The sequence below is a fragment of the Pristiophorus japonicus genome, chromosome 18, assembly GCF_044704955.1.
Source record: "Pristiophorus japonicus isolate sPriJap1 chromosome 18, sPriJap1.hap1, whole genome shotgun sequence".
In the NCBI taxonomy this organism is placed as follows: Eukaryota; Metazoa; Chordata; class Chondrichthyes; family Pristiophoridae; genus Pristiophorus; species Pristiophorus japonicus.
In genome coordinates this window covers 53450061-53475507 of record NC_091994.1, presented here as the reverse complement: position 1 = coordinate 53475507, position 25447 = coordinate 53450061, and the positions used below count along the sequence as shown (strand labels likewise).

At 46.0% G+C, this 25447-nt stretch overlaps 1 protein-coding gene across 3 annotated transcripts in view; it reads right to left on the bottom strand.

Annotated features, from left to right (window-relative positions):
• LOC139228731 (scaffold attachment factor B2-like) overlaps nt 1–25447 on the bottom strand; it is a 94822-nt gene that overhangs the window by 41000 nt on the left and 28375 nt on the right. For all 3 annotated transcript variants that reach the window (XM_070860034.1, XM_070860032.1, XM_070860033.1), the window contains 4 exons: nt 20851–21193; nt 20359–20402; nt 18777–18880; nt 10722–10871 (listed from right to left, as the gene is read on the bottom strand). In XM_070860034.1, coding sequence (XP_070716135.1) covers nt 10722–10871; nt 18777–18880; nt 20359–20402; nt 20851–21193 — 641 coding nt within the window. The remainder of the gene's footprint in view (nt 1–10721; nt 10872–18776; nt 18881–20358; nt 20403–20850; nt 21194–25447) is intronic.

Here is a 25447-nt window from a genome sequence, read left to right as displayed (position 1 = left end):
TGCCTAATGGACAATATTAACAAATCGTTTATATCTCTAAGGCATTAGCTCACTCATGTTCTATACATAAACACACATATTTAACCGGAGGCTGGGGGGGCACAGTTCCGAACGGGGCAAGCTCAATGCTGCCACTGCTGTAGGGCTGGACGAAGCTTTAAGAATTGGTGGTAGATAACGTGTACCTCATATTATTAAACCTGTTACAGGTGAGTGAGTCGCCGAGTTTTACCTGCAACAGGTGAGTAAGAAGGGACTTTGTTGCTGTCAGATGACAGTGTCCTGTTTCAGGTGAGGAAACGAGTTTGTGAATTTTGAGCTGTACGTGAATCCGCTTTTTAAATTAAATACTGCAGATGGGTTTGTAAGATCAGGCTTTCAATCATTAGGTGAAGCAAGGAAGTATTTTAGCAGTGATTAACACAAGTTTAACTAACTTTTATTTGCTACTTTTTAATAAATCCAATATTGCTTTGGATATATATCTTTGTTGCTGATGAAAGTTCATAAAAACCTTAACATAAAAGGTGGGGGGAAATTGGAGCTTGCTTTTGAAATTCAGAATTCTGGCATTGCGTTTATATTTTGAGAAATGTCGAGGCACCTCACTTTCTACAGGCCAACCCAATTAGCACATCTGTCTGCGGAATAATTCAAAACACTAGGGGGCATCAACAGTTGCCTTTGTCAGAAACAAAAACAAGAATTTTTTATTTCAATCAGAAAGTTGTTTAAAGCCGGAAAAAGATACAGGAACGTGATGTTAATTTTACCGTAAACAAGCTTACAGAATGGGCATGTAAACGACAAATTTATTCCCATGTAGGTAAGTGTGAGATGGGTAGGAGGAATAAGGAGGCCACCAATCCTTGGAAAATAAGAGACTGAATGGAGTAGAGATGCGAAGGGATCTAGTGATATAGATTCACAAATCATTAAAAGTAGCAACACAGGTTAAAAAAGCCTTCAAAGTACAAATAAAACACAGGGTCATTTCTAGAATAATTGAATTCAAAAGTAGAGGAATTATGTTTAACTTGTAGAGAACCTTGTCTGATTGTCTCATGATTTGAGACGTTGGGGTAGCAATATGACATGATTGTATATATCCTTTTAAATGGCTGTTGTTCCTGGCGTTGTTGGTGTAAAAGTTGTTGTTGTTGTATAATTTCCCACAGACGAAAAGGTCTCCCTCAAAGGAGTTTATGGCCCGCTCAGTACAAAAAACCATGAGAGGGAACATTGCCTGGGAGTCCTCAACATTGACTCCGGACTCCATGAAGTCTCGTGGCTTCAGGTCAAGCATGGGCAAGGAGACCTCCTGCTGATTATCACCTACTGCCCTCCCTCAGCTGATGAATCAGTGCTCCTCCATATTGAACACCACTTGGAAGAAACACTTGGGGTAGCAAGGGCACAGAATGTACTCTGGGTGGGGGACTTCAATGTCTGTCACCAAGAGATGCTCAGTAGATTCACTACTGATCGAGCTGGCCGAGCCCTGAGTATATAGCTGCCAGACTAGGACTGCGGCAGGTGGTGAGAGAACCAACACGAGGGAAAATCCTACTTGGATTTACACTGGAGCATCCGCGATGCTGAGGATGTCGTGAATAGCACGTTTAGTGAGTTGGCCACACCGCAGGTAAAGGGTACACAGCCAGATAGGGGATGAGGATGGGTGACCAACAGGAAGAGCAGTGGAAGGAAGGTAGTGCAGGGGTCCCCTGCGGTCATCCCCCTGCAAAACAGATACACCGCTTTGGGTACTGTTGAGGGGGATCACTCATCAGGGGAGAGCAGCAGCCAACTTCATGGCACCGTGGGTGGCTCTGCTGCACAGGTGGGCAGGAAAAAGAGTGGGAGAGCTAAAGTGGTAGGGGATTCTATTGTAAGGGGAATAGATAAGACGTTTCTGCGGCTGCAATCGAGACTCCAAGATGGTATGCTGCCTCCCTGCTGCAAAGGTCAAGGATGCGGAGTGGGTGCAGGACATTTTGAAAGGGGAGGGTGAACAGCCAGTTGTCGTGGTGCATATAGGTACCAACGATATCGGTAAAAAACGGGATGAGGTCCTGCAAGCTGAATTTAGGGAGCTAGGAGTTAAATTAAAAAGTAGGACCTCAAAGGTCTTAGGATTGCTACCAGTGCCACGTGCTAGTCAGAGTAGGAATCGCAGGATAGCTCAGATGAATACGTAGCTTGAGGAGTGGTGCATAAGGGAGGGATTCAAATTCCTGGGACATTGGAACCGGTTCTGTGGGAGGTGGGAGCAGTAAAAAACGGTCGGTCTGCACCTGGGCAGGACCGGAACCAATGTCCTAGGGGGAGTGTTTGCTAGTGCTGTTGGGGAGGGGTTAAACTAATATGGCAGGGGGATGGGAACCAATGCAGAGAAATAGAGGGAAGTAAAATAGGGGCAGAAGCAAAAGATAGAAAGAAGAAAAGTAAAAATGGAGGGCAGAGAAACCCAAGGCAAAAATCAAAAAGAGCCACATTGCAGCAAAATTCTAAAAGGGCAAAGTGTGTTAAAAAGGCAAGCCTGAAGGCTCTGTGCCCCAATTCGAGGAGTAGTCGTAATAAGGTGGACGAATTAACTGCACAGGCAGCAATTAATGAATATGATATAATTGGCATCATGGAGACATGGCTCCAGGGTGACCAAGGCTGGGAATGCAACATCCAGGGGTATTCAACATTCAGGAAGGATAGGCAGAAAGGAAAAGGAGGTGGGGTAGCATTGCTGGTTAAAGAGAAAATTAACTCAATAGTAAGGAAGGGCATTAGCTTGGATGATGTGGAATCTGTATGGGTGGAGCTGCGGAATACCAAAGGGCAGAAAACGCTAGTGGGAGTTGTGTACAGACCACCAAACAGTAGTAGTGAGGTTGGGGACAGCATCAAACAAGAAATTAGGGATGCACGCAATAAAGGTACAGCAGTTATCATGGGCGACTTTAATCTACATATAGATTGGGCTAACCAAACTGGTAGCAATACGATGGAGGAGGATTTCCTGGAGTGTATTAGGGATGGTTTTTTGGACCAATTATGTCAAGGAACCAACCAGAGGTCTGGCCATCCTAGACTGGGTGAAGTGTAATGAAAAAGGACTAATTAGCAATCTTGTTGTGCGAGGCCCCTTGGGGAAGAGTGACCATAATATGGTAGAATTCCTTATTAAGATGGAGAGTGACACAGTTAATTCAGAGACTAGAGTCCTGAACTTAAGGAAAGGTAACTTCGATGGTATGAGATGTGAATCGGCTAGAATAGACTGGCAAATGATACTTAGAGGGTTGACGGTGGATAGGCAATGGCAAACATTTAAAGATCACATGGATGAACTTCAACAATTGTACATCCCTGTCTGGAGTAAAAATAAAATGGGGAAGGTGGCTCAACCGTGGCTAACAAGGGAAATTTAAGGATAGTGTTAAATCCAAGGAAGAGGCATATAAATTGGCCAGAAAAAGCAGCAAACCTGAGGACTGGGAGAAATTTAGAATTCAGCAGAGGAGGACAAAGGGTTTAATTAGGAGGGGGAAAATAGAGTATGAGAGTAAGCTTGCCGGGAACATAAAAACTGACTGCAAAAGCTTCTATAGGTATGTGAAGAGAAAAAGATTAGTGAAGACAAACGTAGGTCCCTTGCAGTCAGATTCAGATGAATTTATAATGGGGAACAAAGAAATGGCAGACCAGTTGAACAAATACTTTGGTTCTGTCTTCACAAATAACCTTCCAGAAGTACTAGGGGACCGAGGATCTAGTGAGAAGGAGGAAATGAAGGATATCCTTATTTGGCAGGAAATTGTGTTAGGGAAATTGATGGGATTGAAGGCTGATAAATCCCCGGGGCCTGATAATCTGCATCCCAGAGTACTTAAGGAAGTGGCCCTAGAAATAGTGGATGCATTGGTGATCATTTTCCAGCAGTCTTTCGATTCTGGATCAGTTCCTATGGACTGGAGGGTAGCTAATGTAACACCACTTTTTAAAAAAGGAGGGAGAGAGAAAACAGGTAATTATAGACTGGTTAGCCTGACATCAGTAGTGGGGAAAATGTTGGAATCAATTATTAAAGATGAAATAACAGCGCATTTGGAAAGCAGTGACAGGATCGGTCCAAGTCAACATGGATTTATGAAAGGGAAATTATACTTGACAAATCTTCTGGAATTTTTTGAGGATGTAACTAGTAGAGTGGACAAGGGAGAACCAGTGGATGTGGAGTATTTGGACTTTCAAAAGGCTTTTGACAAGGTCCCACACAAGAGATTGGTGAGCAAAATTAAAGCACCTGGTATTGGGGGTAATGTACTGACGTGGATAGAGAACTGGTTGGCAGACAGGATGCAGAGAGTCGTGATAAACGGGTCCTTTTCAGAATAGCAGGCAGTGACTAGTGGGGTGCCGCAGGGCTCAGTGCTAAGACCCCAGCTATTTACAATATACATCAATGATTTGGATGAAGGAATTGAGTGTAATATCTCCAAGTTTGCAGATGACACTAAGCTGGGTGGTGGTGTGAGCTGTGAGGAGGACGCTAAGCGGCTGCAGGGTGACTTGGACAGGTTAGGTGAGTGGACAAATGCATGGCAGATGCAGTATAATGTGGATAAATGTGAGGTTATCCACTTTGGGGGCAAAAACCATGAAGGCAAAATATTATCTGAATGGCAGCAAATTAGGAAAAGGGGAGGTGCAATGAGACCTGGGTGTCATGGTACATCAGTCATTGAAAGTTGGCATGCAGGTACAGCAGGCGGTGAAGAAGGTAAATGGTATGTTGGCCTTCACAGCTAGGGGTTTTTAGTATAGGAGCAGGGAGGTCTTACTGCAGTTGTACAGGGCCTTGGTGAGGCCTCACCTGGAATATTATGTTCAGTTTTGGTCTCCTAATCTGAGGAAGGACGTTCTTGCTATTGAGGGAGTGCAGCGAAGGTTCACCAGACTGATGGGATGGCTGGACTGACATATTAGGAGAGAATGGATCGACTGGGAATTATTCACTGGAGTTTAGAAGGATGAGAGGGGATCTCATAGAAACATATAAAATTCGGACTGGACTGGACAGGTTAGCTGCAGGAAGAATGTTCTCGATGTTGGGGAAGTCCAGAACCAGGGGACACAGTCTAAGGATAAGGTGTAAGCCATTTAGGACTGAGATGAGGAGAAACTTCTTCACTCGGAGTGTTGTTAACCTGTGGAATTCCCTACCGCAGAGAGTTGTTGATGCCAGTTCGTTGGATACATTCAAGAGGGAGTTAGATGTGGCCCTTACGGTTAAAGGGATCAAGGGGTATGGAGAGAAAGCAGGAAAGGGGTACTGAGGTGAATGATCAGCCATGATCTTATTGAATGGTGGTGCAGGCGCGAAGGGCCGAATGGCCTACTCCTGCACCTATTTTCTATGTTTCTATGTTTGACCTTGTCCTCATCAATTTACCTGTTGCAGATGCATCTGTCTATGGCAGCATTGGTAGCAGTGACCGCCTCACAGTCGTTGTGGAGACAAAATCCTGTCTTCACACTGAGGACACGCTCCATGTTATGTGGCACTACCACCGTGCTAAATGGGATAGCACCGTGCTAAAAACCTCAACACTGTACGTGGTGGAAAAAACCATAAGGCAGCTTAAGAACAACAAGGCTGCGGGAGCGGATGGAATCCCTGCTGAGGCACTGAAGTATGGCGGATGGGCACTGTTGGTGTGAATACATGACCTCATTTCTTTCATCTGGAGGGAGGAGAGCATGCCGGGAGATCTCAGAGATGCAGTGATTGTGACCATCTTTTAAAAAGGGGACAAGTCCGACTGCGGCAACTACAGAGGAATCTCCCTGCTATCAGCCACTGGGAAAGCTGTTGCTCGAGTCCTCCTCAACCGTCTTCTCCCTATGCTCCTCCTGGAGTCACAGTGCGGATTTCGTCCACTACGGGGCACAACGGACATGATTTTTGCAGCGCGACAGCTGCAGGAAAAAATGCAGGGAACAGCACCAGCCCTTATACATGGCCTTCTTCGACCTTACAAAGACCTTTGACACCGGGAGGGTCTATGGAGCAATCTCCTCCGTTTCGGATGCCCCCAAAAGTTCATCAACATCCCCCGCCTGCTCCACGACGACATGCAGGCCATGATCCTTACCAACTGATGCATTACAGACCCAATCCACGTCTGGACCGGGTCAAATAGGGCTGCGTCATCGCCCCAACCCTCTTCTCAATCTTCCTCGCTGCCATGCTCCACCTCACAGACAACAAGCTCCCCGCTGGAGTGGAACTAAGCTATAGAACCAGTGGGAACTTGTTCAACCTTCGTCATCTCCAGGCCAGGTCCAAGACAACCCCAATTTCTGTCGTCGAGCTACATTACGCGGACGACGCTTTCATCTGCGCACATAGAGGCTGAACTCCAGACATAGTCAACATATTTACTGAGGCGTACGAAAGCATGGGCCTTATGCTAAACATCCGTAAGACAAAGGTCCTCCACCAGCCTGTCCTCGCCGCACAGCACTGCCCCCCAGTCACCAAGATCCACGGCGTGGCCCTGGACAACATGGACCGTTTTCCATACCTCGGGAGCCTCTTAACAAGAGCAGACATTGATGGCGAGATTCAACACCGCCTCCAGTGCGCCAGTGCAGCCTTCAGCCGCCTGAGGAAAAGAGTGTTCGAAGATCAGGCCCTCAAATCTACCACCAAGCTCATGGTCTACAGGGCTGTAGTAATACCCGCCCTCCTGTATGGCTCAGAGACATGGACCACGTACAGTAGACACCTCAAGTCGCTGGAGAAATACCACCAACGATGTCTCTGCAAGATCCTACAAATCCCCTGGGAGGACAGACGCACCAACATTATCATCCTCGACCAGGCCAACATCCCCAGCATTGAAGCACTGACCACACTCGATCAGCTTTGCTGGGCAGGCCACATTGTCTGCATGCCAGACACGAGACTCCCAAAGCAAGCGCTCTATTCGGAACTCCTTCACGGCAAGCGAGCCAAAGGTGGGCAGAGGAAACGTTACAAGGACACCCTCAAAAGCCTCCCTGATAAAGTGCAACATCCCCACCGACACCTGGGAGTCCCTGGCCAAAGACCGCCCTAAGTGGAGGAAGTGCATCTGGGAGGGCGCTGAGCACCTCGAGTCTCATCGCCGAGAGCATGCAGAAATCAAGCTCAGGCAGCGGAAAGAGCATGCGGCAAATCTGTCCCACCCACCCTTTCCCTCAACGACTATCTGTCCCACCTGTGACAGGGACTGTGGCTCTCGTATTGGACTGTTCAGCCACCTAAGGACTCATTTTAAGAGTAGAAGCAAGTCTTCCTCGATTCCGAGGGACTGCCGATGATGATGATGAAATGGATAGATTCAGAACAGATCTAGCAGCTCAAAACTAGGCATCCATGAGGTGCTGTGGGCCACCAGCAGCAGTTGAATTGTATTCCATCACAATCTGTAACCTCAAGGCCCGACATATCCTTCTCTCTACCATTACCATCACGACAGGGGACCAACCCTGGTTCAATGAGGAGTGCAGAAGAGCATGCAGCATCAGGCGTATCTAAAAATGAGGTGTAGACCTGGGGAAGCTGCAACACAGGACTAAACAGCAGAAGCAGCATGCTATAGACCGAGCTAGCGATCCCACAATCAACGGATCAGATCAAAGCTCGGAGTCCTGCCACATCCAGTCGTGAATGGTGGCAGGCAATTAAACAACTAACGAGGGGAGGAGACGCCATATATATCCCCATCCTCAATGATGATGGAGCCCAGCATACGAGTGCAAAAGACAAGGCTGAAACATTTGCAACTACCTTCAGCGATAAATGGTGAGTGGATGATCCTTATCTGCCTCCTCCCAAGGTTCCCACCATCACAGAAGCCAGTCTTCAGCCAATTCGATTCATTCCACGTGATATCAAGAAACAGCTGAGCAAACTGAATACAGCAAAGGCCTGTCGTGTTGAAGACTTATGCCCCAGAACTAGCCTCACCTCTAGCCAAGCTGTTCCAGTACAGCTACAACACTGACATCTATCCGACAATGTGGAAAACTGCCCAGGTATGTCCTGTTCACAAAAAGCAGGACAAATCCAATCTGGCCAATTACTACCCCAACACTGTACTCTCAATCATCAGCAAAGTGATGGAAGGTGTAGTCAACAGTGCTATCAAGCGGCACCAACTCACCAATAACCTGCTCACTGATGCTCAATTTGGGTTCTGCCACAACTCGGCTCCAGACCTCATTACAGCCTTGGTCTAAACATGGACAAAAGAGCTGAATTCCAGAGGTGAGGTGAGAGTGACTGCCCTTGACATGAAGGCAGCATTTGATTGAATGCGGCATCAAGGAGCCCTAGTAAAATTGAAGTCAATGGGAATCAGGGGGGAAACTCTCCACTGACTGGAGTCATACCTATCACAAAGGAAGATGGTTGTAGTTGTTGGGAGGTCAATCATTACAGCTCCAGGACATCACTGCAGGAGTTCCTCAGGGCAGTGTCCTAGGCTCAACCATCTTCAGCTACTTCATCAATGACCTTCCCTCTAGTGGGGATGTTCGTTGATGATTGGAACTGAACGCTGTGCATTCACAAGCCCTCAGATAATGAAGCAGTCCATGCCCACATGTAGCAAAACCTGGATGACATTCAGGCTTGGGCCGATAAGTGGCAAGTAACATTTGCGCCACTCAAGTGCCAGGCAATGACTATTCCTAACAATAGAGAGTCTAACCACCGCCCCTTGACATTCAACGGCATTACCATCACTGAATCTCCCACCATCAACATCCTGGAAATCACCATTGACCAGAAACTTAACTGCAAGAGCTACAAGAGCAGGTCAGAGGCTGGGTATTCTGTGCCGAGCGTCTCACCTCCTGACTCCCCAAAGCCTTTCCACCATCTGCAAGGCACAAGTCAGAAGTGTGATGGAATACTCTCCACTTGCCTGGATGACACCATCCAGAACAAAGCAGTCCGCTTGATTGGCACCCCATCCACCACCTTAAAACATTCACTCCCTGCCCGTGGCTGCAGTGTGTACCATCTACAAGATGCATTGCAGCAACTCGCCAAAGCTTCATCGGCAGCACGTCCCAAACCCTCGACCTCTACCACCTAGAAGGACAAGGGCAGCAGACACATGGGAACACTATCACCTGCAAGTTCCCCTCCAAGTCACACACCATCCTGACTTGGAACTATATCGCTGTTCTTTCATCGTCGCTGGGTCAAAATCAGGGAACTCCCTCCCTAAAATCACTGTGGGAGTACCTTCACCACACAGACTGCAGCGGTTCAAGAAGGAGGCTCACCACCACCTTCTCAAGGGCAATTAGGGATGGGCAATAAATGCTGGCCTTGCCAGCAAAGCCCACATCCCATGAAGGAATATAAAAGAAAAATCGAATACTATCCTTAACCATTTTTAGTTACCTACAGATGGATCACTTTTCCGTGGAGTTTTTATTTCTCAATGGAATGTACATTCATTGAGAATTATGAATTAAAAAAAAAAGTTCGCCATTGCTTATCTTTTAATCTAATTTCTCAATCTACCTTAGCCAACTTGCCCGCATATTTATGCAATTGGCTTTATTTAAGTCCAATATTCTAGTTTCGGATTTAACTATGTCAGTCTCAGACTCATTGTGAAATTCTATATTATGATCACTCTTCCCCAGAAGATCCCTTGCCATGAGATTACTAATTAATCCTGGGGCCGAAATTCAGGGTCCAGATAAGGTCCGTTACTGTGGTTTTTTGGTGGCCATGCGGCGGAATCCAATGGCCGTTGATTTCTGGTCGAATGGCTGCCACAAGCTAAATTAGGCAGGGTTTTTTTTTCTGGCGGTCCCCACTTCCGCCCCACCGCTGCCAAACGCCCGTAAATGCGCCATCAGTGCACGCCTCACACCAGGACCACCTACCTCCGTCCATATTCAGCCCAAAAAAAAAATCGAATCCAGCCAACTTTTTCTGTCGGTGCACCTTCTATTCTTACTGCAAGCCCTGGCTGCGCGGCGGCCATTAAAGGCAAGGGCTCACTGCTGCGGCCATCATTTTATTTTTTTTGCCGGCCGACTTCTATGTCGGCCTAACTATCGTGCCCAAGGTCAGCTGGGTTGCCAACAGGCAGCCTGGCACCCGCTAGCCCGGCTGAAACCCTCCTTGCTGGCCCAGTGGCTGATCCTAAACATTCGCTGATTATCTCCCTTTTAAAGCAGGGGAGATATGTGGTGATCCAGATGCACAATGACGTCACCACCACTCCGGCGCATGAATTTCAGCCCCTGTCTCATTACACAAGACAAGATCTAAAATAGCCTCATCTCTGGTTGGTTCCACAATGTATTGTTCTGGAAACTGTCTCAAATGCATTCTGGCTCATCCTCCAAACTACTTTGGTCAATTTGATTTGTCCAGTCTATAAGAAGATTCAAGTCCCCCACGATTATTGCATTACCTTTGCTACAATCTCCTTATTGCTTGATTAATACTCAGTCCAACAGTATATTCTATGTTTTATCCAGATCCTGTTGTAGTTAGCAAGGGCTAATCACACGACAATGCTTAGCATGGACAAATCAGAAAGCCAGAAGGAACATTGATTTCTTAACCTTCCGGACAATTTTTTTACATAGGTACCATCTTGCTTAGCTGTGGCCAGTGATATTTTCTTTGTACTCACCGGTTCGACAGTGATGGTATGTCCAGTTATGTCAGTTTGATTCAGAGTTGTGATGCATTTTGTTGCCTCCTTGACAGTTGACATGGTTATAAATCCATAGTAATGTTGACCAGGATTGCGAGCGTCAGTTACCACTTTTGCACAAATTACCTAAAGAGAAAGGATCAATTAATAGTGCAATGATGACGGCACTGGACTAGTAACCCAAAGGTTGAGAGTTGAACTCCTGCCACGGCCAAGTTCTGAAAATGAATTCAATAAATCTGTTCAATTGTGGGTTGTAACCAGGAAATGGTCGTTTCCCGTAAAACCCAAATGGTCCATTACTATCCTTCAAGGAAGGAAACCTTTCTTCCCATCCTATCTGGCCTACGTGACTCCAATGCCGTCAAGAGTGGACACTTGGTTGCAAAAACAATCAAGTGGGCCCAACATCTTCTCAGGGAAGGGGAGTAACTGTGGCCTTGCCAGCAGTGTCCATTCTGAGAATAAAAAGAACATATTCAGCAGGTCTCTACCACAGTTAAGATTTTTCTATTAAACAATGATGGCACTTGGATGAATGTTTTCTTATCTGTTGAAAGTGCAACACAACACACTCCAGACAGCATGCAATAAATCCCAAGAGCTACAACTACAACATAATATGAACACACTCGGCATGTTCAAGGCCTGTGAGGAGTTAGGCATCATACACGTTTTAAACAAATTACCAACGTAGGTCTTCCAAAGTTATATCCGTTGCTGTCTCGCTTCCTATCACGTTCAGTTGTGCTGCTAATAGTTTGTCCGTCCACTCGGTACTCTGTTCTCTTGGAATGTGCTCCTCTTTCACACCAATAATGTCCTTCACTCATCCTATAACCCAATCCACTCTTTTGCTGACAACTTTTCACACAATCTTCATTCTTGAAGCATAATGATTAAATCTTGATCTCCTCCATATTTTTTGATGGAGCAATGCAAATCTGGTTCCTTTCTTCACTGTCAACTTATTCATCTCTTGCCAACAGTTACCGGGGCTTCCCGACAAGGCCTGTTACCGCCGGAAAGCGGTGGCCACGCAGTGGTGTAGTTGTTGAATAGCCGCCGCTCGCAAAATTCTCCCTGGTGGTTTTTCCGGCGGTCCTCATTTCCGCCCCACTGCTGCCGAACCCTCCTAAGTGCGTCATCAAAGCGCGCACCACCCCGCAAGCAAAATACTCCGTAGAAAATCTTCCGGCCGCCGCACAGTGCCAGCGACAGTTTGTTCTGTCGGTGCACTCTGTTTGCAGTGCGTGTTAAATGGCGGAGTGGCCTCTACTGAAGGGGAGGGCGCAATCTTACTTTTACTGAAGGGGAGAGAAGTGTTGATGCGCCAGTGCGATGACGTCACCAGCCCGGCGCCGATGACCAACAGCAGCAGAGAGTATGTCCTGCCCCCACTATGACGAACACTCCGCTCCCGGCCCCGCCCCCATTATGATGGACACTCCGCTCTCGCCCCCATTATGACGGACACTCTGCTCCCACCCCCATTATGACGGACACTCTGCTCCCGCCCCCATTATGAAGGACACTCCGCTCCCAGCCCCGCCCCCATTATGACGGACACTCCGCTCCCACCCCCATTATGACGGACATTCCGCTCCCACCCCCATTATGACAGACACGCTGCTCCCGCCCCCATTATGACCAACTTCCACCCCACTCGGGGGAAAAAAAATGACAAAGCTGAATTTTGCAAGAAAAACAGTAAGTGCGACCAGTTTCTGGCGGGGCTGAATTTCGGCCTCATCAACTATTGACATTGTTCGTCTCACCATCAACTCCAATTTCAAATGGAACTCCCATACCTTCTTCATTGTTAAATCTGTCTCAAAGAAGCTCAGTTTCGTCTCTCAGAACCAGATGCAACACGAGGAAACTTTTTTTTTTTTTTTTTTACAGTGAACTGTTGTGATCTGGAATGCACTGCCTGAAAAGGGTGGTGGAAGCAGATTTAATAGTAACATTGGAGAGAAGTGGATAAATACTGAAAAGGAAAAAAAATACATGGCTATGGGGAAGCAGAAGGGAAGTAGGATTAATTGGATAAGCATGATGGGTCAAATGGACCCCTTCTGTGCTGACATATGATTCTATGTCAACCATTTATCATTTCCTCAGAACTCTGAGAAGACAAGTCTGTCCAAAGCTTGGATATTGCTCCCATATGAAGTATATTCCAGCACTCTGGACAGAAGATAAGAAAAGGTTCATGTAATATAAGGAACCTTCTCTTACCTCTAGTCTCTTGTAATCATCTACTTATCAATACTCCTTTGATTATTGCTCCCCCGGGCTCTTGTTGTCCATCAACTTTCTTGTCCATCCTAAGCTCCAAATATGTCGTCTTAACATTGTTGCTCCTCTCTGCACCCTCACTTTATTGAAATCAATACTCACTGCATCATCTCTAACTCATTCTTTCCCAGGACTTCGAAGCAATGGAACTCCTTAGTTTGTTTTCGCTTTCCCCCTCTGCTATAATCTACAGCCCGTTAAAACTCTAGCTTGGTGTTAACAAACTATTTCCCATTGACTTACTTTGTCTTGTGTCCTATGCTTTTCAATCTCAGTTACGCCCTTTCACCTGCACTTCTCAATAAACATGCTATTTTTTTTTTTTTTTAAAAGGTACAACTGCATATTCCACCTCTTCAGAGGATAGAGCAAACTTGATTTACTCAAAGGACGGTATAAAAGTCCCAAATTGTACGAAAAGTAAATGTTTTTGATGAAGTTCTGTGCACGACAATTAATCACTAAAACTATTAATAATTTAATATCCAGGCTTAGCCCAAACACTTTGTAAATTGGTATTAACTTTATTTCTACACATAAAGCAGCATTGCCATAGACTGCACAAAGCAAAACATTTAATGTATTCCTTAAACACCAAAGTGCTGCTTTGTACTGCGTGAGGTAATACAGCACACAGGGTAATGTAGCATAATACACTTACTGTGCTATAAATTTTACTTCGTGCTGTTACAGCATACTGTAGAATAGAGTTTTGCATTTGAAAATAAACACATTGAACAAATTTCAATATTAAGAAGTCAATCAGGGCAGAGCTGTGATACTGTGATAGGCAACATTCCACTGTCCCATCTGCCTTCCTGAATGCAAAGTGCCATCAGTGAACAAGGCCCACAAACATTCAAGTCTGACAGTGGTTCAGAGCAGTGCTTCGGATTTAGAATGGAGCACATAATGGGAGGACCATGAGATGCATCCAATTAAAAACTTGCAAAAATGCAGATATAATTCAATCACATCAAGAGTTAAAAGTCAAACTATTTCTGCATGGACTGTGACACACCACTCCTCTTCATTACACCCTATTTTGTTGCTCACCTTCAGGTATATCATTGACAGTAACAACTCTTCGTGAGTCGGAGAGGCGGGAGTCCGGGGTCGGAAGCCTATAAAGGCCGCGAATTCAGCAGTCGGGAGTTTGTGAGTCGGAGAGGTGGGAGTCTGGGGTCGGAGGCCTATAAAGGCCGCGAATTCAGCAGTCGGGAGTTTGTGAGTTGGAGAGGCGTGAGTCTGGGGTCGGAGGCCTATAAAGGCCGCGAATTCAGCAGTCGGGAGTTTGAGAGTCGGAGAGGCGGGAGTCCGGGGTCGGAGGCCTATAAAGGCCGCGAGTTCAGCATTCGGGAGTTTGTGAGTCGGAGAGGTGGGAGTCTGGGGTCGGAGGCCTATAAAGGCCGCGAATTCAGCAGTCGGGAGTTTGTGAGTTGGAGAGGCGTGAGTCTGGGGTCGGAGGCCTATAAAGGCCGCGAATTCAGCAGTCGGGAGTTTGAGAGTCGGAGAGGCGGGAGTCCGGGGTCGGAGGCCTATAAAGGCCGCGAGTTCAGCATTCGGGAATTCGTGCGTTGGAGAGGCCTACCGGTGCAGCTGCAGGGAGAAGGCAAAAAGAAGTAGAAAGAAATCGAAAGGTGACGTCACAGCCAAGGGAGTAAGTGATTGGTAAATAGTTTTTCTTTTTCTTTTCTATATCAGTAAGTAACAGTTAGCATTGTTGTTGCCAAATTAAGTGAATCTAAAGGTTAAGTCATGGCAGGAGAGCTCGGACGTGTGTTATGCTCCTCCTGTACAATGTGCGATGTCAGGGACGCTTCTGCCTCCAGTTCCTGACGGACCGCATTGCGGCACTGGAGCTGCGGGTGGATTCACTCTGGAGCATGCATGATGCTGAGAATAACGTGAATAGCAGGTACAGGGTACACAACCAGATAGTAAATGGGTGACCAACAGGAATAGCAGTGCTAGGAAGGTAGTGCAGGGGTCCCCTGCGGTCATCCCGTTGCAAAACAGATACATCGTTGAGGGGGATGACTCATCAGGGGAGGGCAGCAGTAGCCAACTTCATGGCACCGTGGGTGGCTCTGCTGCACAGGAGGGCAGGAAAGAGAGTGGGAGAGCTACAGTGATAGGGGATTCGATTGTAAGGGGAATAGATAGGCGTTTCTGTGGCCACAACCGAGACTCAGGATGGTATGTTGCCTTCCTGGTGCAAGGGTCAAGGTTGTCTCGGAGAGGGTGCAGGACATTCTGAAAAGGGAGGGTGAACAGCCAGTTGTCGTGGTGCACATAGGTACCAACGATATAGGTTAAAAAAAACGGGATGAGGTCCTACAAGACAAATTTAGGGAGCTAGGAGCTAAATTATAAAGTAGGACCTTAAAGGTTGTAATCTCAGGATTGCTACCAGTGCCACGTGCTAGACAGAGTAGGAATCGCAGGATAGCTCACATGAATACGTGGCTTGAGGAGTGGTGCAAAAGGAAAGGATTCAAATTCCTGGGACATTGGAACCGATTCTGGGGGAGGTGGGACCAGTACAAACCGGACGGTCTGCACCTGGGCAGGACCGGAACCAATGTCCTAGGGGAGTGTTTGCTAGTGCTGTTGGGAAGGAGTTAAACTACATGGCAGGGGTATGGGAACCTATGCAGGGAGATAGAGGGAAATAAAATGGAGGCAGAAGCAAACGATAGAAAGGAGGATGGTAAAAGTGGAGGGCAGAGAAACCCAAGGCAAATAATAAAAAGGGCCACATTACAGCAAAATTCTAAAAGGGCGAAGTGTGTTAAAAAGACAAGCGTGAATGCTCTGTGCCTCAATGCGAGGAGTATTCGGAATAAGGTGGACGAATTAACTGCGCAGACAGCAGTTAGTGGATATGATGTAATTGGCATCACAGAGACATGGCTCCAGGGTGACCAAGGCTGGGAACTCAAGATCCAGGGGTATTCAACATTTAGGAAGGATAGACAGAGAGGAAAAGGAGGCGGGGTGGCATTGCTGGTTAAAGGGGAAATTAATGTAATAGTAAGCAGGGACATTAGCTTGGATGATGTGGAATCGGTATGGGTGGAGCTGCGGAATACCAAAGGGCAGAAAACGCTAGTGGGTGTTGTGTACAGACCACCAAACAGTAATAGTGAGGTTGGCGGCTGCATCATACAAGAAATAAGGGATGTGTGCAATAAAGGTACAGCAGTTATCATGGGCGACTTTAATCTACATATTGATTGGGCTAACCAAACTGGTAGCAATGTGGTGGAGGAGGATTCCCTGGAGTGTATTAGGGATGGTTTTCTAGACCAATATGTCGAGGAACCAACTAGAGAGTTAGCCATCCTAGACTGGGTGATGTGTAATGAGAAGGGACTAATTAGCAATCTTGTTGTACGAGGCCCCTTGGGGAAGAGTGACCATAATATTGTAGAATTCTTTATTAAGATGGAGAGTGACACAGTTAATTCGGAAACTAGGGTCCTGAACTTAAGAAAAGGTAACTTTGACGGTATGAGGCATGAATTTGCTAGAATAGACTGGCAAAGGCTACTTAAAGGGTTGATGGTGGATAAGCAATGGCAAACATTTAAAGATCACATGGATGAACTTCAGCAATTGTACATCCCTGTCTGGAGTAAAAATAAAACGGGGAAGATGGCTCAACCGTGGCTAACAAGGGAAATTAAGGATAGTGTTAAAACCAAGGAAGAGGCATATAAATTGGCTAGAAAAAGTAACAAACCTGAGGACTGGGAGAAATTTAGAATTCAACAGAGGAGGACTAAGATTTTAATTAAGAGGGGGAAAATAGAGTACGAGAGTATGCAGGGAACATAAAAACTGACTGCAAAAGCTTCTATAACTATGTGAAGAGAAAAAGATTAGTGAAGACAAATGTAGGTCCCTTGCAGTCGGATTCAGGTGAATTTATAATGGGGAACAAAGAAATGGCAGACCAATTGAACAAATACTTCGGTTCTGTCTTCACGAAGGAAGACACAAATAACCTTCGAATGTACTAGGGGACAGTGGGTCTAGTGAGAAGGAGCAACTGAAGGATATCCTTATTAGGTGGGAAATTGTGTTCAGGAAATTTATGAGATTGAAGGCCAATAAATCCCCGGGGCCTGATAGTCTGCATTCCTGAGTACTTAAGGAAGTGGCCCTAGAAATAGTGGATGCATTGGTGATCATTTTCCAACAGTCTATCCACTCTGGATCAGTTCCTATGGACTGGAGGGTAGCTAATGTAACACTTTTTAAAAAAGGAGGGAGAGAAAACGGGTAATTATAGACCGGTTAGCCTGACATCAGTAGTGGGGAAAATGTTGGAATCAATCATTAAGGATGAAATAGCAGCGCATTTGGAAAGCAGTGACAGGATCGGTCCAAGTCAACATGGATTTATGAAAGGGAAATCATGCTTGATGAATCTGGAATTTTTTGAGGATGTAACTAGCAGATTGGACAAAGGAGAACCAGTGGATGTGGTGTATTTGGACTTTCAAAAGGCTTTTGACAAGGTCCCGCACATGAGATTGGTGTGCAAAATCAAAGCGCATGGTATTGGAGGTAATGTACTGACGTGGATAGAGAACTGGTTGGCAGACAGGAAGCAGAGAGTCGGGATAAACGGGTCCTTTTTCAAAATGGCAGGCAGTGACTAGTGGAGTGCCGCAGGGCTCAGTGCTGGGACCCCAGCTCTTTACAATATACATTAACGATTTGGATGAAGGAATCAAGTGTAATGTCTCCAAGTTTGCAGATGACACTAAACTGGGTGGTGGTGTGAGCTGTGAGGGGGATGCTAAGAGGCTGCAGGGTGACTTGGACAGGTGAGGTGAGTGGGCAAATGCATGGCAGATGCAGTATAATGTGGATAAATGTGAGGTTATCCATTTTGGGGGCAAAACACGAAGGCAGAATATTATCTGAATGGCGGTAGATTAGGAAAAGGGGAGGTGCAACGAGACCTGGGTGTCATGGTTCATCAGTAACTGAAGGTTGGCATGCAGGTACAGCAGGCGGTGAAGAGGGCGAATGGTATGTTGGCCTTCATAGCTAGTGGATTTGAGTATAGGAGCAGGGAGGTCTTACTGCAGTTGTACAGGGCCTTAGTGAGGCCTCACCTGGAATATTGTGTTCAGTTTTGGTCTCCTAATCTGAGGAAGGATGTTCTTGCTATTGAGGGAGTGCAGCGAAGGTTCACCAGACTCATTCCAGGGATGGCTGGACTGTCATATGAGGAGAGACTGAATCAACTGGGCCTGTATTCACTGGAGTTTAGAAGGATGAGAGGGGATCTCATAAAATCATATAATATTCTGACGGGACTGGACAGGTTAGATACGGGAAGAATGTTCCCGATGTTGGGGAAGTCCAGAACCAGGGGACATAGTCTTAGGATAAGGGGTAGGCCATTTAGGACTGAGATGAGGAGAAACTTCTTCACTCAGAGAGTTGTTAACCTGTGGAATTCCCTGCCGCAGAGAGTCGTTGATGCCAGTTCATTGGATATATTCAAGAGGGAGTTAGATATAGCCCTTACGGCTAAGGGGGTCAAGGGGTATGGAGAGAAAGCAGGAAACTGGTACTGAGGGAATGATCAGCCATGATCTTAACAAATGGTAGTCCAGGCTCGAAGGGCCGAATGGCCTACTCCTGCACCTATTTTCTATGTTTCTATGTAACTAGGAAACGGCAGGACTTTCTCACAATTCTCACCTTGCCATATTTACGGAAGAGGTTCTTCAACTCATTAGCCCTGGTATCAGCAGACAGGCCGCTCACCAGAAGGTTCTTGCCGGTGTTCATTTTTCCACATTGTCCTGTATCACAGGGCACTCTCATTAATATGCAGCATGAAAACATTGTGTATTTGTCTCGCATCAATCCAGAAAAGTAGAAAATAAAATCACTGTGGATCATGAATTGAAGATCCATATTGAGGAGAATTACACTTCGATGGTAAAGTCGCTCATTTCTATACTATCTCCTAAAATTTAATGAAACTGACCTGGGCTGTTCAAAGACATTTTAAATATGATGTAGGCAAAATATCTGGAGTAATTTTTGTTTCATAAATCTTATCTCTGTCAACTGATTGAGAGACATAAGATCGCTGCAGTATTTTCTCTTGACAGAGGCACTCTCGGCCACCCCCTAACAGACTTGTCAACAGATTCAAAATATACCAATTTCAGCTATCTATGCACCATTCACTATTAAATGCCAATAGGGCAGCAAACCTGCTTCGAAGTCTCCATTTATTTCTGTGCCAGAACTACCCTAGACTACTCCCAAGCCTACGGCAATACAGCTCTCAGTGGCCACGCGGGTATATGCTGGAACAGCACAAGAACTATATCTAGCTGTACACATGAGCTCTGGAACTCAGCAGCATTATTTGCATAGTACCATGTTCATACGCTTTTGGATCCATGAAACATGCCTGATGATATTAGAGTTAAAAGACATCTTTGGTACTTCATTAGTTGTGACAAAACACTGACTTTATTCCAATCTTAAGCTGGACTGCTAATCTTGGCAAATTCAAAATCAACCAACAAGATGTTGCAAAAATTACTCCAGTTCCACAATGGGGTCGCCAGGTAGAAGCACAGATTCTGAGATTAATGCTCAACTCCTCTCTCTTCCTTGACTTGCGTATACAGGGCATAATTTTAAAATTGGAGAATACAAGGGGGAAAATATTCAAAAATCAGTCCCTTTACCCATCAACCCAACTACTGTTGCACCAGCATGGATCCCCTTGCTCAATCAGAACACCGGTAGTTAAGGTGCAGAATATATCACTGCATGTGACGATGTCAATCAATCCATCAGAGATAACAGGAAGCATGCTTATGCTTCAATGCAGGATACCTGCCTTCCTAACTTTCTTTCTACTTAAAACACCTATCCAAAAACAGGATTTGAATCTCAAGAATCGAAGGCCATCCATCACTGAAGCTCCTCTTTCGAAAAGAGATGAACACTTAAATTAGTGAACTGTTGTTATACACATCAGCAAATACTAACAAACCCCAAAACACAAGTTAAAAACCTATTTTCTCCAATAGGCAGGTGCTAGAAATACTCTTATGAAAGCTTACTGAATTGAAGTAGTCAATAAAGGTGGTATAGTCAGAAGAGCATAGCATCTGATTACAAGAACAAGTTATCATTTTGGTATTTTTAATTTCTTTAGTTGCATTTCTTTTATAAATACACCCAAGACAGTGTCTATAAATGACTTTTTTAAGCAACCTCAGATTATCTTTATACTGCGATTTCTATGGCCTACCTTTCTGCAGATTTGTTTCATTATCATTTTCATCCTCAACAGAGCTGAAGATACAAAATTGTAAACCTATTAGAAACTCACATAGATGTCAACACATCAACTCTAAGAGCAAATTCTCCAACATCCAGCAAAGAATACAGCTCCCAGCAGTTATAGATCATTGTGAATGAAATACTTTAAAACATCTTGAATGACATTTCATATCCCAGCTACAAACAGAACTGCACAAAAACTGCCTCAGTTTATTTTGATACCATCAGTAAACAGTGCACACAGAAGCAAAATACATCCACTTTGCGAGCTACCTGTGTTGCTTGCAGGGGAGCAGAAAGTGTAAAAGGAAGCCCCCTTTGGCAATATGGGGAAAGGAGTTTTAAACACTACAGGAACGGTCAAAATTACAGCCATTATGTAGGCCAATTCATGAGGTAAGTTTAGTGGAATGATCTTAGTATGAATTGAATTCTGGTCTAGAACTGAGAAATAACAAACCTCTGATTCTGATCACTGCCCTCTACAATGGAGGGATCTTTCTTAGCTGATTCATCAGAACCTTCATCTTCTTGTTTCATGATTTCATCTTTGTTTTCCTCAGTTCTTGGCTGCAGTTCTTGCTCTGCATTTTCAATGCTTGCCTCTTCAACTTCATGCTCTTGCTGGCTACCTTCTATCTTGCTAGCATTTTCTGTTGCAAGAGTTCTGGTATCTATCTTCTCAGTGTCCACCGCTTCCTCAGCAGGTGTCTTAGAGTCTATTTCCATTTTGGTTGTAGCCAAATCTATGTCATTCTCCACGCCCAACGCAAGGGCGCCCTCCACTTCCTTTTGGTCGATATCTGTATCAACCATACATTGTGTTAATAGCAATAGCTGTGCATCTTCAGGGGATTCCTCCTCTGTAGGAACAGAACTATAAGCTTTCCCCGAACTCTCAGCCACATTCTCTTTTTCTATGGGATTAATGGAATAGAATAGCACAAGGTTTAATTACAACAGATATAGTAAGTATACATGTGGAGCTAGTATTTCTCCATCCTCTTAAATTCAGAGAGATTGGAAAACTGAGGGAGTTTAAAAGGGTATCAGGAAAGAAATGTTCTTTAATGTTTTTACTAGTTTAATCAGTTTCAGAATAATGGCTCTTGAGGTCAACAAGAGCATTTCAATTGATGAGACCTAAAAAGGTTCATCCAATTCCTACAGATTCAAAGTGCGTGAACTGAGGTTCAGTTTGACTATTTGGTACACTTTTAAACTGTAACTGTAAATATTCACAAATAATTAGCATAAAATCCAGATTATATCACATCTATGTGTATGCTACACCCTTACATGGCAGCTGATATTTTGGATTATGAAACACTACAAGTCTTTACTGTAGAGGACGCGAAGATGCTATTTATACATTTTGGTAACTTGCCATCTGAAATCTTCAGATTCTCTTCATTTCTTCAATGTGGGTACGTACATACAGCAGATTCAATGGTCTGCTGGATTCAAACAGGACTCTGTGTGGTGAACAATCTTATTAAGCCCGAGACAGTGGCCGGGGAGGTAGATGGAGATGCAGCAGTCTGTGCTGGAGGCTGAAGACAGCAAATTCAGTCTCCCCATTGTTTAGCTGGTGCATGTTAAGGCTCATCTAAGACGATGTCAGACAAGAAATACAACAGCGCAGAAGCAATGAAGGGATTGAGATGGTGGTGCCGGGGTTGAACTGGGTACCATCGGTATGTTGGCCCCTTCGGCTATCACCGAGGGGCACCATACAGATGGATAGGGTCAAGAATAGGTTCTTGGGAGCCTTCAAATGGTGACAGTACAAATGGGAAGACAAGCCACTGCTAGAAATGCTTTGGTACGATCGGATAGTTAAGACTGTAACCAAGCTAGGAGAGTCCCACCAAGATGCAGAACAGAGGAAAGGTATATCCAACCAGGCCAAAGTCTACAGCGAGGTCAAGGAAGATGAGGAGGAATAACACACCATGGTCAAAGTCACACAGAATGTCATTCATGACTTTGGTAAGGGCCATTCCTTTGCTCTGGGAGGCACAGAAACAAAACTGCAGGGATTCAATGGAAATGTGGAAGATATGAGCAGAGCTAGGAGGAAATAAGTTCAAGGACTTTGGATGGGAACGGAAGGTTGGAGATGTGGTGGCAGTTATCAAAGACAAAGTAGTCGAGGCTGGGTTTTTGGAGAAGGGGCAAGGGGCATCATGACTGCAGATTTGAAAAGGGATTGGGACAGCGCCAACGGGAGAGGGAAACCATTTACAATGAGAGTTGGTTAGACTAACACCCATCCAGTTTGATATTCACAAAGATCATAAACGTAAATACAGATGAGGAAGACTATTTGGCCCATCCAGCTCAGTCTTTCATACAAACATTCAATGTCCTCATCACAGCATCCATTTCTCTTGAATGTCTCCAAAGGTTTTTTGCCCGCACTAACTTATCCAGAGATTATGAGCTACCAATTCCTATTGTGTAAAGAACTTGGGCTGGAAATTTGGTTCTGCCATTTTACGGCGTTATTCATGGCGGGGCGGTACATAAAGTCCTCCCTAAAAGTTTGCGCCTCTGACCAGTAAATTAGTTTGAAATGCAGCAGAAGGAAAGGGGACGCTAAATCAGGCGTTCTACACCTGTGCTCGGGCGCTTCAACCAAAAACCTGAACGCTAAAATGCAAGGCGCAATGCGAATGCTCCGAGGCCCACGACAGATCCCGGGCCCGGACGAATCTTAACGGCGCGGCACTATGTATGCATTTTGAGCAGAGCAGGAAAATGGAGAAGCAGGAAGGTCGCTATTGTGCACGCCGCTTCTCAGCCATGGCCACTGAGGCATTGACAGAGGCTGTTGAAAGGAGGTGGCATGTGTTCCACATGTCCATTCCACGAGGCTTTGGAGGGAGGTGGCACAGGACATCCCAGCTAGAGATACGGTGCCGTGAACTGAGACACAACCTCATGAGGGTGGTCAGGGTGAGTACCCATTATATTAATGCACCAATGTCATGATTTGAAACTCATTATCTCACACAATGTAATGTCTTTGCAGTACCTGCCCCTTTATGTGTTCAAAGCCATGGTGTTAGTTGGTGAAGCCAGCTGAAAAGTGGAGGCTTAGTTCACCAGCCATGCCCTGCGCATGCAAGCATCGCGCACTTTCTTGTTGCCTACTCAAGTCTCACCCCTCCTCGCACCAGCCTTTTAGTCTTGATATGCGGTTGCAAAACATCACCCTGAACCGCAATCCTAGCTGGCTCTCACCGAATCCCACCCTTCCCACATGCTCTGATTGCAGCCATGCAGATTATAATGGACATCTTTACACTTGCACACAATAGGTGCTATTCTACTATGGAAGGCACACGTGCCACACACTCACTCACAGTTGCTTCTTTTTCTTATTGCAGGCGAAATTGGCACATAATCGACAGGAGCAGCAGCGCCCCGGAGGTGGCGAGCCTGATCTGCAGGACCTCATTCAGGTCGAGGAGAGAGTGTCCGCCCTCCTGGGTGCACGGTGAGGCAGAGCCCCCTGTTATGTTGAGGACCTTTGCATCTTTTATCAGACCACTTAGCCCCGACAACACAATCCTTCCCCACTTTCCAGGAAAATGGCATTTCTAAACCCTTTTCCATTCCTGGCCCCCTTCCCTGCAGGTAACCTGCTCTGGGACCCAGTGGCCTGCCGCAACGCCAGGGAAAACTCGGGGACAAGCTCCCAGGAGGTGAGTGCATGCCTGAGTGATGCTCAGCAGCACTTTCCTGAGGAGCCTGAGCTGGAGGTTGACGCAAGCCAATCTTTGAGAATGCAAAGCGATCTGTTGGGTGCATTGGCAAGGGCGCCTGAGAGCCTGGATGCATTTGGTGTGAGGATGGAGAATTCCTCCTCAATATTTGCCCTTGCCTCTCAGCAGCCCATCGAGCCCATCCTTGGTAGATACCAACAGATGTTGGATCCCACAAGTGACCATGGGGTCCCAGACATGATGGCGCATACCACGGCCGATGTGGTAGTCACCAATGAACACCAGGCTAAAGCCATGCTAGGCCTGCATGCTGCCATGTCATCAGTGCGTGGTGGCATCAATACGCTGTCTGCTCTGATGCAGACTCACTCTGCTGTGATGCAGAGTCACACTGATGCCACGCAAGCACCGACTGCTGCCATTGTGTGTGGGTGCCCAGCAGTGCAACGGGGAGCTCACGGTGCCGAAGCAGGCCAGCAATCTGAGCTTCAACAGATTGCTCCGGATGCTGAGACTCTGCCCTGGGGGAGTGGCAGTGTGTCGGTCGACATGGAGCATGATGTCCTCTACATCATTCCGGCTCCCACCACTGCCACTTCACTTTTGCACCTGTCGCTGTCTGCACCCCATCCAGCCGAGACTGCTGCCGCCCATCCTGAGGTGGTGTAGTCCACAGTTGGGCCTTCCAGGGCCCGAGTTGGTCCAGGGCGTCCTGCTGGCCGTCTGCACTGTCTGCCCCACACACACAGTGTAATTACTTGCACTGATCTGTTTTGAACATCATCTGTAAGTTCCAGTTATTTCATCACACTTCATGCAACACGCCACCACCCCCTCCCTCATTGCTCGTCCTCCCATTTAGATTGTCTGTGATTTGACTACTTAAGAGTTTTTGAATCCAGGCGATTTATGCAAATTGGATACAGCACCAATCCCTGGGGAAATCCACTCATTACAGCTTGATATTTCCCTAATTAATTTGCAGTTCTGCCCCCCCCCCCCCGCCCCTGCCCCCCCATTTCAGCCAATTTCTTATCCTCATCAAATTTGCAGCTTTAACACCACCGAGTTCTCACACTTTCTCCATCCCAAATGGTGAGCTGCACCACCCGATTTGCTAGCTCCCTTTGCTATTAACTCCCTTTACCCCACATCACACACTTCAAGGAACTGACTTGGTTCCAATGCCCTCAAGTGTGGTCTCTCCAGATATGACATCCTCGAGTACAGATTTTCAACTGTTCACTCACTGCTTACCCAAGGTGAAAGTCCTGGTGCTGGAAAAAGGCAAACCTGCAAATCAAAATTGTTGTAACCCTGCAA